The sequence below is a fragment of the Coturnix japonica genome, chromosome Z, assembly GCF_001577835.2.
Source record: "Coturnix japonica isolate 7356 chromosome Z, Coturnix japonica 2.1, whole genome shotgun sequence".
Lineage (NCBI taxonomy): Eukaryota > Metazoa > Chordata > Aves > Galliformes > Phasianidae > Coturnix > Coturnix japonica.
Window position 1 is genome coordinate 15,417,646 of NC_029547.1, and position 13,186 is coordinate 15,430,831.

At 39.7% G+C, this 13,186-nt stretch overlaps 1 protein-coding gene across 1 annotated transcript; it reads right to left on the minus strand.

Annotated features, from left to right (window-relative positions):
* Positions 1 to 31: 31 nt before the first annotated feature.
* Positions 32 to 11,372, minus strand: CZH5orf34 (chromosome Z C5orf34 homolog). Its single transcript, XM_015848657.2, has 12 exons — positions 11,132 to 11,372; positions 10,853 to 10,942; positions 8,064 to 8,710; positions 7,360 to 7,458; positions 6,042 to 6,165; positions 4,155 to 4,246; positions 3,852 to 3,921; positions 3,362 to 3,532; positions 2,658 to 2,746; positions 1,803 to 1,895; positions 961 to 1,001; positions 32 to 575 (listed from the first exon to the last, which is right to left on the minus strand). Exons 1-12 carry the CDS (start codon positions 11,324 to 11,326, stop codon positions 391 to 393), a joined length of 1,896 nt encoding a protein of 631 aa, XP_015704143.1. The 5' UTR covers positions 11,327 to 11,372; the 3' UTR covers positions 32 to 390.
* Between the last annotated feature and the right edge of the window lie 1,814 nt (positions 11,373 to 13,186).

Genomic DNA, 13,186 nt, shown 5'->3' on the forward strand with positions numbered 1-13,186 from the left:
TTGGGATGGCGCGCACACAGACGGGCTGAGCGCTTTTTGGAGACGTATTTTATTAGAAAGTAATAAATAAGAACCGTTTGGGCAACTTTATTCAGTACTTCACTACTTGGTGCAACTTCTGAGGACGCTTTCAGTGATAAAGCTCCCCATCCTCACCCACCATCATCTGCGCAACTGGTATCAAGTCTGTCCCACAGTGAAGTTACCCCGTCCCAGCGGGCACTCAGTATGATCCTACACTTAAACCAGCTCTGACAGACCGGCCCTGCTGCATTCACCGTGCCCCATCGCACTGCCCATTCCCACCCCATCACACATGAAGCTGCCGCAGCCCGTCCTTCCCCACAACACACCCAGGCCCTTCAGACAGCTGGGACACTCCAAAGGCCTTCACTTCCCAGCTCTGGCAAGAAGAGATTCAATGTCTTGAATTATTCTGGAGGTATTTTGCAGAGCCTCCAAAACGTGTCCTTCACACATTTCCTCAGGATCGGTCCCACTTTCTGATTTTTTGGCAGACGGGCTGTTTTTTGCAGCAGACGTCCCTTCCAGAACATTGCAGTTATCCAACAGAACTGGCATTACTTTGTTAAGAAAAATAGTCTTCCACCAATATGGATAACAAAAAAGCTTCTCTGTATTTTAACCACCACTCTGCATTACAGAGGCTCACATTTTACACCACAGTAGTTAAAACTGAAAAACGAGTACACTAAAACATCCATAACCATTATCTAAGGCCTCTGCTCACCTGACAGGTACTTCACAAATGAAACTTTTGATGTCATATACTGGAGTTTGTGAGTTCATATGTAGCATCAAAAGGTAATTTTTGGAAGCAGGCAAAGCAATAAAAGGAGATGAGAGGGACACTGATGTTCTAAAAAGGCAGCTCTGAATATAGAGATGAAGTTCATATGAGTACGGACATGAAAATGCTCATAGCTTTCAAAAGGATACAATTAAATCTCTGTATTTTTTGAAGCTCAGCATCAGCAGACCTGTCCAAGAAAAGAAAGGTTATTAGAATATTATCTAAAAGGCTTCTCAGCCATGTTTCTGTACATCAGATTTTAATAGTTTCTCAGAAATATTCAAGAAGTAGAGTATTTCAAGTGGAAAAATAAAAAAGACACAACAGAAATGTTTTTTTTTTTCCTATCAACCATTAATTAATATTAATTGATAATTCAAAAAATTAGGGCTCAGCTCAATAAACAGCTTCCTTCCTGTATGTAAGTACAAACACACACATACATATACACACATATATATTTGTTTCATCAGCTACTTTATCTGCTCTAAAATGCATAACAAGTGCAAATATGATCAGTTTCAGTTATCACATCTGTCATTGCATGAATGTGTTGTGTATTATGCCAGTAGTCCTTTGGCCATGAGCACAGATCATAAAGGACAAGCATGTTTGCAATAGATCTGGATGCCACATAAAAGTTCTACGTATTACTTTGCACATCTTGGTGTTCTGTTAAAAGATGTCTGGAATCTCATTTTCACTTTGCAAGATATTACTTTGGTAACATGATTCTTTTTCCAGCGGAGATTTTTAAGTATGGCAGGAAGAAACAGCATGGAAATCTATCTAGTTCCATCTAGAACTTAACTTTATGTACATTTTAAGGATTGAAAGAGAAAATCAGAACCACAGAAAATAAATGGATTTACAGTTTTCATTGCTGGTTCTTAGGAAATGCAGTCTATACATTTCAGTTTGTAGTCTCACTGAGTTTTATCATTCTTAGCATTATTTATAGTCATTTATTTAGCATAAAAAAGAGTACCAATTTTCTTCGGTTACAGTGTGTGTAGTAAATTCAGGAGTCTCCTCGCTTTCATTCAAACTTCTGCACCATCCTATTACTGTTCTGATGTACCTACATTAACATGAAATTTGACAAAAAGTAGTTATTTAGATGAGAAATGCAGACTCTACTAATTCAAGCTACATCCCCCCACTCTGCAAAAAGTATTAAGAAATAAGACTGGATTTGAAAGAAAAAAACATGACTGAAAATCAAGCTTTTCCTCTGATTCTTTGCCTTTTTAAAATTTCCTTTTATCTTTTTCCCCTTAACGTTTGAATCTATGTTAGAGCTATTACACAGTTATGCCATGCTGTTTTCTGCATTCTAGAGAAAATGATAACAAAGCCATCTGATCTGTAACGAACAGTATACAAACATTAATTTGTGTGTGGGTATCAGCTTGCTAGAATGCAGTGCAGCAAGGTTCGGATGATTCCCATAATGAGGCTGTAAATAGAGCAAGTAGATTAGGGAAAGCAGTATGTAGGTGGAGCTCAGTGTCTGTAATAAAGCAAAAATTGGATTAAGCATTACTCCAGCTCTACATGCCAGCTTCATACAGCACAAACACTTATTAATTTTGCTTACCCACTGATTTGAGTGCCAAGTTGTAGCTCTAGTTTGAGGCTTTGTTTTTTATATACAGTAATCCATATACAGAAATTCTGAGTCATACAGGTCTCAAATCTTTGCCAGATATGTGTTATTTATCATTACAAACTTGGGCATGTTTCCCCTCCCCCCATGTATTTCCAGTAACTACCATTTCTTTATATAAAAGAGCTTGCTTAAAACTGTTTGCTATTTCACTTTTTTTTAGATTACTTATACCTTTCATAGATTCCAGGGTGCCTGATTTGGATTAGCTGCTGTACCCCATCAGGAGTAGTTAATTTACACCAGCCTACATCTTCATTTACCTTAGGAAAGAAAATAATTATGCTGCAGTCTGAAGAAGAAGTAAAGGACAGTAATACCATTTGCTATTTAAGCTATTAACTATATGTGAACACTGCACTTTAAACATTTGGAGTGTGCTTTTTGATAAGGACAGAATTTCTTATGGCCTGCTATCACAAACATAGGGGAGGGCAGAAGAAAAACCTGCCATGTCCCAACACTGTTTTTTGTACTGTTTAAGAGTAAATTATTTCTGAAAGTGTGGAGGAATGTTTCCAGATCTGTATTATTTGCAGCTCTTCCTACCTTCATTGCTACTGACTGTAAAGACTTCAGCTCCATCACATCACAGTTATTGCTCTTTTGGCAAGCTATTATATTTATTTTGTTTATATCCTCAGGCACTTTAACATTAATATTTTTCCTCCTCAGTTTCTCAGTAAATATACCAGCTTGAGAGTAACCCATAGGGGAAAACTGCACTGAATTATGACTCTCTCAAAAGATCCCAGCTTGTATTGCAGAGACGTCACATCTTTCATCTTCTTTTTAAATTTTTTTTCCTCATTTGTTTCATAATTACCGCTTTTAATGGAGATTCTTAAGAACAGTTATTTCTCCACCCCTTGAGTTACCTGAATCTTTGTATAGCAAGAGCTGAAATCCCAGACCATATTCAAGGAGATCCCATCGCAAAAAGCAGCATGCACTTTATGGTCTGAGTATACAAGAAGTCTTCCTATGCCAGGGTTAACCTTCTCAGCCAGCAAAACTGGCAGCATTTCTCGTCCATCTGTCTCAGGTACCTAGAGCCAAACAAATTCATTAAAAATAATGAAGAAATGTTACTTACATAACATTACATTATTACTATGTTACTTACATTACATAGCTGCCTGTATCTTTCTGAGATTCTCATGTTTTACCAGGCAACATGCATCTCCCTTTATCAGTTAATTGCTTTCTGCTTCACCAGTACAAATCAACACCTCACGCTTCTGGTTCCCAAATCTTTTCATCTTTGGTTAAAGGATCTGATTACCACCATTCCCTCTAGACTAGGTCCTGTACCCCATACAGTCATCTTTGTAACACAAAAAAGTTCATAAATCTACAGCTACATACCATTTTCCAGCAGCAGAGATGAAAGTTGTGAATTAATGATAGTTTAGTCTTGTAGCAATACTGAAGCATTCTGAGGAAGAAAAGAAACACAACATAAAATATTAAACATTCTGTTCTTACTGTATTATCTCCTCCACAGCTGTGACCTTCATTCTGTAAGTTACAGATGTTTTCTTTGCTATTATGAACTTACTGGATTTTTACACTTAACAACCAAGTACATAACACATGTAATTGTAATTACTGTCCTCTCAAAGTCAGAGTAATTAATGTATCAAAAATAAAAGAGAAAAAATAACTTACTTGGTTGCTTCAGTAATAATGGAAGATATAGAGTACTGACTTCCTGGAACATCAGGAGGTAGACTATTTACTGAATACATCTTTTCTTCTCTCTGCAGTAAAGAGCAGGAGGAACATTAGTTATTTATAGAGGCACTGTAGCACAGAAAGAGTATTTATAAGCTTGAAAGATAAGGAAAGACCACAACCCAGCAGGATCCTTTAAATCCATTTCTGTAAAAAGACATTCAGTTTCCATACACTCAGTAGGGACCAAAGACTTCTTTTACCAGAGAGGAAGCAGACTACAAGTTAATTACTAAGTAACTAAGCCTTACTACAAGATAGAGACTAGCTTCAAATAATTCAACATTAATCCTTAATGTTGCTTTATAAACACCCAAGCCTAAGGACATGCATTTGGACATGCATTTATATTTAATATGCAGAGGAAAAAAATCAAATGATAGAGTTAGGAAAGAGAAGTGGAATAAAAGCCACGCTAAAGAAACTTATCACTGTAAACAATGAAGGATTTCTGCTACTATTCTCATAGAAATCTTTTGGTCATATTTAACATACTTATCAACCCTTTATTTATTTATTTATTTTTTTCCTGATTGCCTCTTCACCTAATTAAAGAAGGCTATACCAGTAAGCATGGCTATCACTGGACACTAAATATTATTTTATGGATCAAAAGAGATTGAAGGACTGTTGCATCTCCTTCCTGACTGTCAAATGTTTACTGACCCTGCTAGGAAAGAGGACCACATTTCACCACATGTAGATGGACTTACAGGTATCCTCTTCAGTGAAGTGCCATAGTTCTCCCTCATTTTCCAAGAATTCACCTTACCACACTGCTCAGATTTGGATATTGCTCTTAAAATATATTTTTTAATATATTTTTAAAAATATATACTTTATAAAATATATTTATATGTGGAGAGTGTTTATGCAGAATGGCTTCATGAGAAAGGACATGAAGAGATTCCACTAGTTAAATTGTAAAAGAATGAACGTGACTGAAGACAAAGACGGTCTATCCTAGGGCCGATCACGGGCTAGGCAGCTGAGAAGAAATCAGTATGTGAAAAGACAGGGTATGTAGCTAAAGATGAAATATGTATCTAGAGGCAAGGACGGCCTGAGGGAAAAGCAAGATGTGTAGCAAGGTGTAGACAGAGCTGCAAAGAAAAAGTATCCATAAGATTAACCACAAAGGTCAGATGAAGTAATGTCTAATCACCAATCCTGAGCTTTACTTTTGCAATATGCATGAACTTATTACTGATTGTATAAATGAGATGCTGTAACACCTAATAAACGAGGCTTGTTGACCATGATAGCATGAGACTTGTCTCCCGCGGTTACTTCCAACATTTATACTGCATAAGTACCTCAGAGTACCTACTCTGCAAAACTTAACAGCAGGCAATCATACAGCCATAGAGAGGCAAAACCATTTCTCCCACACTGAACTGCTGGTCTTTGGCAAGGACTGAACAGAACCACAAAGTTTAAGACTCCAAATAGTACAGTACTGCAAAAAAGAAAATGCTTAAAACTTTTTAATTTTAAAAAGATTGAAGTTAAAAAGCAAACTCACTGATACTAGTGAAAAGTAGATACTACTGCATCTCAGTACAATACTTACTTGAGCTTGTGGAATAAATATTACAATGCTAGATATTTTTCTTATTCTGCCTACAACCAATGAAAATACATTCTGCAACTGAAGGAATAATCTAATTCTTTGCATGACAGATTGCTTGATTCATTTGTTACAGTACTCATCTGAACAACAATGTGGTTTTCACTATAGACTGCATACCCAAATGTTTTAAAGCAAAGATGCTAAATTGAAGGAATTCAGAACATATTTTTGAACAGTTTTATTTCTACCTTTTCTATTCCTTTCTGGATTGCATAATGTACAAAGTAGTTTCCCAGAAAGTCTCCTTCTGACTTGAGAAGTGATTCATCACCAGGATAAATTTCTGTGATGTTTCTTCTGCCATGGATAAATCTAAGAGAAAGAAAACAGGTATTTAACAAGTACTTAAAATACTCCATCGACAGAAAATGTAGGTTAGTAAACTTCAAAGACACCGTGAACATTTTTCTATTCTTTCCCAAGCAGTAATGTATACCAGTTGTTTATATCAGACAGGTGATGAGCACTACCAGGTTCTATTTTCATGGGCCGGAGGTTGGTACAGGATTAGCACGTTCAAAAAACCAAATGGAGCTTTTTAGTTGAGGTATCTCACAGGGGTTCCTCAACATCTGTGCCACTGGCCCAAAAACACAGCAGTGCTAAAGAGAAAAAAGAACCACTCTATCTGTTTGACCTATACGACCGAATGCTTTCCAAACAACCTGAAATCTTCATTTACGTTCCACTTCTTTCTTTCTTTCCTTCTTTCTTTTTTTACTAAGATCACCAGTCTTTTTCTTGTGATTGATACTCTGAAGCCTAAAACTCATTTATTGATTCAGTTGTGCAACAGTGTGGCCAGATGCCTGGATTTCAGTAATTACAGTGCTGAAAAATCTGATAAACACTTTGTTCAGGTGAGATCAAAATTTGGGAATTACAATGAAGAAAAAAAAGAGTACAGGGAGAAAGATTAAAGCTTTAAAGACTTCTAAATTCTGATAGTAACTATGGCACTTTCAAAGTCTGTAGAGCAGATCTGAAAAGCTTATTTCACAAAAGTCTTATTTAAAAAACAGACAACAAAATCAAAACCATGCAAACAAACTCATTTGAAGGAAAACACAGAATTCAGTAGAATTCAGCTCCCTGCTGAGTTGCATCAGTCGCTACAACAACTGTCTATAAAAAGTGAAGACTTGAGCTTTGAGGTTAGTGCTGTGATTTGCAAAGAAGTCAAGCAACTGCCAGTGGCCTCTGTGGCAGTTCCAGCTGTTCAGTTAAGCCTCCAAGAAATCAGATCACTTCTTTAGAAGCCACAAACATTATTTCAAACTCTTTGTTTTAGGCATGCCCACTTTCAGACCTGGAACTACGCTGTACTAGAAAATGTGAAGCAAACATTTTCTAGCCCAGTGTACAAACAGCAGAAATGAACATAAACTTACATAAAGGCAGCACACTGTTTATCAAAGAGTTGCAAAGGAATGAAGTAAGACGCTGCACCTTAATGTTTAATTCCCATAATACAAATGAAGATGAAAAGGTGGACTGCCTTCATACCTGTAAAAAACACCATTGCACCATACAATGTGAATTAGCTGAGGGTGTGAATACTCAGAATCTTGATTCTTTTGTAAAAAGAAGTCACAGAAACTCCACCTGTAAAAAATACAGTAAAAGCTGCAGTAAAATTCAACTTTTTTTTTTCTTTTTTTCTCTCCTGTCATTAATTTCTGTATCCTAAATAAAAACATCATCAGTCTAGATCAAAACAGATACGTGCACATCTATTCAGAAGAAAATAGGCCACACATTTTAATGCCCTCTGGTTCCTTAGTTATGCATGTTAGTGACTAAACTCAGTTTCTCAAGCCTACAATGAAATTTTCAATTATTTTTAGCAGTGCTGACAGAGAATAGATTTCACTGTCTCCCTTCAGAATTACTTTCTCAAAAATGAGAAAAAGCAAACAGGCAAAAAACCTCAAACCCACACAGCGCTGTTTTCAGTACTCTCACTTTCATTTACAAAGCAGGTCAGAAAATGTATTTTTCCCTCTGACCGACTTACTCTTCAGACATTACTGAAGGATAAGAATATTGGTTTGACAGATATCGTGTTCTGAGAAGTTCCTAAAAAAATGATACAGTGCTGAATGTTTTATTTCTTATAGCTAGGCATCAGTTGTTTTGCTAAAGGTTGAAGCCCATACTTGTAGAATTGTAAACATATGTTAATAATTAAGACAAACAGTATAAGTTACCTATGTAAATGCGGTGCTCTGCAGCTGATCGGCAAAGCTACAGGCAAACGAGATACTGCTTCGTATGCTTTGGGGTCTGTTAGAACATCTGCTCCTATAGATGCGTGGTTATTTTCATCACAGGTCTTCAGTATGTTCTTAGCAGTATGCAAGCTGTAGCACATTAATGCCAATGACAAAGGGTATTTCCATTCTTCTGGGCATGAGGAAACAGACCAACGCTGTGTAACCCATGTGTATTCAGAAGAACAGCTTGTAGAAAACAAAGGAACTCCACCTCTGTCTCCCTGGTTGTCTGGTTTGGTTGCTTCTCTGTATTCACCTTCAGTGTGACCATCTTCACTGTTTTTATAATCATTTCTCATTTGTTTTGATGATATTTCTGGAACAGGATTTTTACTTGATTTTCCAGACTGATCTTCGGTTTTATAGTTGCTGTTCTTTGGAGAGAAGCGTGAGGATGCTGCAAATGGTTGGCTGACTTTACATAAGAACTCCACAGTAAATTCTTGCTGCAGTTCTGACAGGTAAAGGTGGGCATAACCATCTACTGATGAGATCTTCACACTGCCATTCCTTATGCATCTTGTCAGATCAGCAGTAACAGGGTCAGGCCATCTAACTTCTAAGGCATCGCTGAAAATAATCTAATACAAGATAAAGGATTGGAATGAGCTGTAAGATAAAATGATGTTACTTGCCAGAAATTACAATGGAGGAATTGCTCAGTCCTTCTGCAATCTAATGTATGGCAAAACATTTTACTCTGTATTTATTTGTATACATGAACTCAGAACATCTGTCCTTCGTATCATCTTTCAGTTCCAGCAGGACTCCATCTAGCAAAAAGCTTGTAATTTAATGTCTATCCATACAAACTATAAAGATTCATAACTGACTGACCAGGCACAACTACCCACTGACAGCAGGTATTTCTATTTCAAACTGCTTCTTAAGAAATACTTAAGTTACACACTTATTGCTAAGACGCAGATAGGATGTACATCTGGAGGAGCACTTGAGATATAATAAAGGTTCTAGAATCCTACAATACAGCATTTGAGAAGCCTGAAAAAAAATAGCCTCATCTATTCCAGTGATACTCCACTGCAGCTTGCTGCCTTGGTTAGCAGCTATGTCCAAAATAAACGTGAAGCATTTTCACAGTGTATGTCCTTGTGCTTTACTTTCTACAAAGATGAAGCAGATGAGTCTCAAAAATGATTCCAAACAAACACTGCATCCCCCTCAATCCCCAGATTACAGCTTTGTCCAAAGGGGGGATAACAGTCAGATACAATTTAAAATATACAGTAATTACATTCTGAAAACAGAAAATTCTGTCCCGACAGAGTGCTTTTCACATGCAAGTTCTCCTCTAAAAGGACCCATTTTCCCTTGTGTTGACCTAATGACGGATCACTCCACAGAAAACATTTAGCCTGCTTTTCTTTGGTAAATCACAGCCTCCTAAACTAAAAAAGAAGCAGAGACCCTCTCAAATAAATTCTGAAAAATACTTAAAGGGAAGAATATCCATGTTCCTAATCATGTTTCATTCCAGTTTAATTAACTTTGCCTCACTTCACTATCCTGGTTTAGTCTGGGACAGAGCTAACTACTTTTCCCAGCAGCTGGTGTGGTGTTGTGTTTTGGATTTAGGATAAGAATACAACTGATCACACCCCAATGTGCTGCTGCTGAGCAGTGCTTACACAGAGCCAAGGCGGGCATCAGTCAGCAGGCAGCTATCGACTACATTATGCACCACTTGCTTTGTGCGCTTGTTAATCCCCCACAACCTTTTTCTTTCCTATCAAGCTGTCTGTATCTCAGACAGTGAGTTTTTCCTTTCCCCCTCTGCCATTCTCTCCCTCGTCACCTTGTGGGGAGCAGCCTGTAAATCACAAGGCCTCGGCCGGCCGATTTAGGCCTGTAACCCCTTGTTATGAGATCTCGCTGCGAGTACACGGCAGTTGGTAAATGCTATCTCTTATTATTCTGCACAGCTTAAGTGTGGGAAACAGCAAAGGCCTTGAAGACGTGCACTGGCTGAAAACACAGGCCACAGAACAATAACTGATGATAAAACAGTAGTCACTGAGGAAGTGCTATCTCGTGAACAACGAAAATACTGCTCTTGCCTTAAGATAAACAGCAGACACTAAACCAAGGGGAAAAAAAAAGCAAAGAAACACATAAGGCAGGTGTGGCTCTGGAAAGCTACTCCTCTGCATCCTGAAGCAGGAACTATTAGAAACTGCGAGGAAAGTCAGCCATCTTCTGTGAGAAGCTGAGCCTGGGGAAGGTGGGAGGTCACGCACTGCTGCACACCATGGAGCATCTCTGCGAGCACAGGGGAGGTAAGGCCTGATGCGGAACTGTGATGGGAAGGGCCCTTCAGAACATGGTATTTCAGGGGATTTTACCTGGACAATTTTTCATGACAGGAAAGTAACAATATATGAGATAGTTCATTCTATCAGATGTGAAATATCTGGGGTTTTAGAGCAAGTACGATCTGTGCTGTTCAGCTATAGAGGATACAGGGATGCAGGTGTGCTGTTCAGCTATAAAGGATACACAGGCCTGTGTGCAAAGGATGGAGTACAATTTACACCTGTGACTTAAAACGTCTGCAGCACAACCGAGTTATCAACGCCATTCGCAGCCCGCACTCCGAGGCCAGGCAGGCCCGCACCCACACGGGTGTGCGGAGTCAGGCAGGCACCGCTTGTCCCAGCTGGGGAAGGTCCGTGTACAGGGGGTACGTGTGTACAACAACTTACTCTTTTTCTTTCGGGGGGTATAATACGAGAAGGTAAATACGGCCGAGAAGAAAACGTGTTCCGGAAATCGAGAGCCCGCAGAATTTGCTCCTAATTAAATAAGAAAAGACAAATCAAACTGCAGCCATCACCCGCAGCCGTCCGGCACAGCGCTCAGCGCCAGCAGCGCGGCCGGAACGCGGCCTCCTCGCGGCCGTTCGCTGCCGCCGGGCCGCGTTTTGGTCTTGTTTTCTTTCACCTGCCCACCCCCCGAGGGCCGCAGCCCCCGCCGTCACGTACCCTGTAGGCACTGATGACGAACGGGACCCGCTGGCGGGTGCTCCCCGCCGGCTGCAGGGGGTGGGCAGCGGCGGGCAGCGGCTCTTCGTACAGGTACTCGGAGCCGCAGGGGGACAGCAGCAGGCGGGCCCCGTCCGCGTAGTGCACCTCCACCGAGTCGTCCCCGTACAGCACCATCAGCCGCTCGGCGGCCATGGCACAGCGCTGCGCGGGGCGAAGGGACGCGGAGGCGGGCGGCGGGGCGGGGCGGGGCGCCGAGCAGCGACCTCCGGCTCCGACACGCCGTGGAGCAGAGCAATGCTGCCGTGACTGGTGCGTGTGTGCGGGGCAGAGGGGCTTCCTCAGTGGGGTTTGTGGTTTATCGAGATGTGCTGCTGCACCGCCTGTCCCTGCTCGTGTCTTCACTCAGCCTGGGGAAGACAGGACAGAGCTACGTGCTAATTGCTCCTAACGTGGTGACAAGTGCTCAGAAAAGGCATGAATGAACACAGACCGCTCCTGAAAAGGAAGCTATTACGTGTAACGCAGTAACTTCTGGTTAAAATACAGAAATAAAAATGGGGTGCCCACCCTACACGGATCTGTTAGAGCATGTGCAGGGCAGGGCCACAAAAATGATCCAAAGGATGGAACGCCGCTCCTGTGAGGACAGGCTGAGAGCTGGGGCTGTTCAGCATGGAGAAGAAAAGGCTGTGAGGTGACCTGAGGGCGGCCTTTCAGTATCTAACGTGCAGATGTTAGAAAGAAGGGTTGGTCTGTCCTGGTAGGACAAGGGGAAATGGTTTCAAACTAAAAAAGGGTGGCAGTTTTAAAGCAAACATGTAAAACTTGATAGGACTGGATTATAGCTGAGAAATGCATGTTCTAGTTCTGGTTAGTCTTTATTCAGGTTTCACCTGTTAAAAATACAAATAATGGTACATCTCTCATATTCTAAAATATTGGAGAATTTATGCTGGTATAATTTTTTTGCTGGCAAATTCAGTGCTGATGTCATAACTCAAAACTTGGTAACTGAACTAGAGGTGGCATCTGCAATTCAGGGAGTACAAATATGCAGTATCATTCTTGATTTTTGGCTGGACCATCATTTTTCTGTATTCTGTATATCCAGGATCTATGACTGAGATGATTTGAACTATAATTGTGTCATCTTTAAACTCCTGGAGACTCACCTCTATGATACATAGAAGAGCTACTGTCTGTTAAAAAGTGGTCAGATAAGCAGCAAGTGGTGACTGGTACAAGGCAATACCTGCTTCCTTCTGCACCCTGACATCTCACTCCACTGTCAGTAATCTGTATTAGACTCCTGTGGGATTTAGGATAAGTAGGAAAGATTGTTGTATGCTTGAGGCAAACATGATATTGTCTTCCTTGCTAAGTAAAGGAGGCTAAAAAACAGTTTTTCCTTATTGTATAAGGCTGTTCTAAAGCTCGCACAAACCTTGTGTACATAGAATGCTCCACCACCTTGAATGGAAGTCCCAATAATCAGCTCTCATTATTTTCCCTGGAAAAACAGAAAAAGCCTATTTTGTAAGCATTGATCTGGATTGCCTAAAATATACAATTCCTAATTCACATTATTGTACACGATGACTCAGGGTATTTCTTATTTATCATTACATGTGAGACATACACCCTGTCAGCTTGTTCATATAGTAGATGTATTCTAGTTTTCATTAAAAAATGCTGTTCAAGAGGTGCACAATTAAACATGTAAGGCAGAGTCCCCTGAAGAAGCTCTTCATTTACTATAATGAATTTTGCAAATCCTTCTTCCTTGGTCACGCTATTGAGAATTTCCATTTTCCAGAAGAAATCTGCTTGTAAAGTCATAATAAAACTGACCTACATGTGTGCATAATTTTCTTTAAAAAATTTCAATTCAATCTAGAATGTGCGTGTTAAGTACCTTCATCTGAAAATAATTTAATTTACACATTTCTGCTTCTTGGGTTTTCATCTAGAGATTCTGAAATGTTAATATACATCTGCTGACCACTACTGTCCTTCTATAAATGTTGTGTGTCTCATTTGTAAAAGGTAATC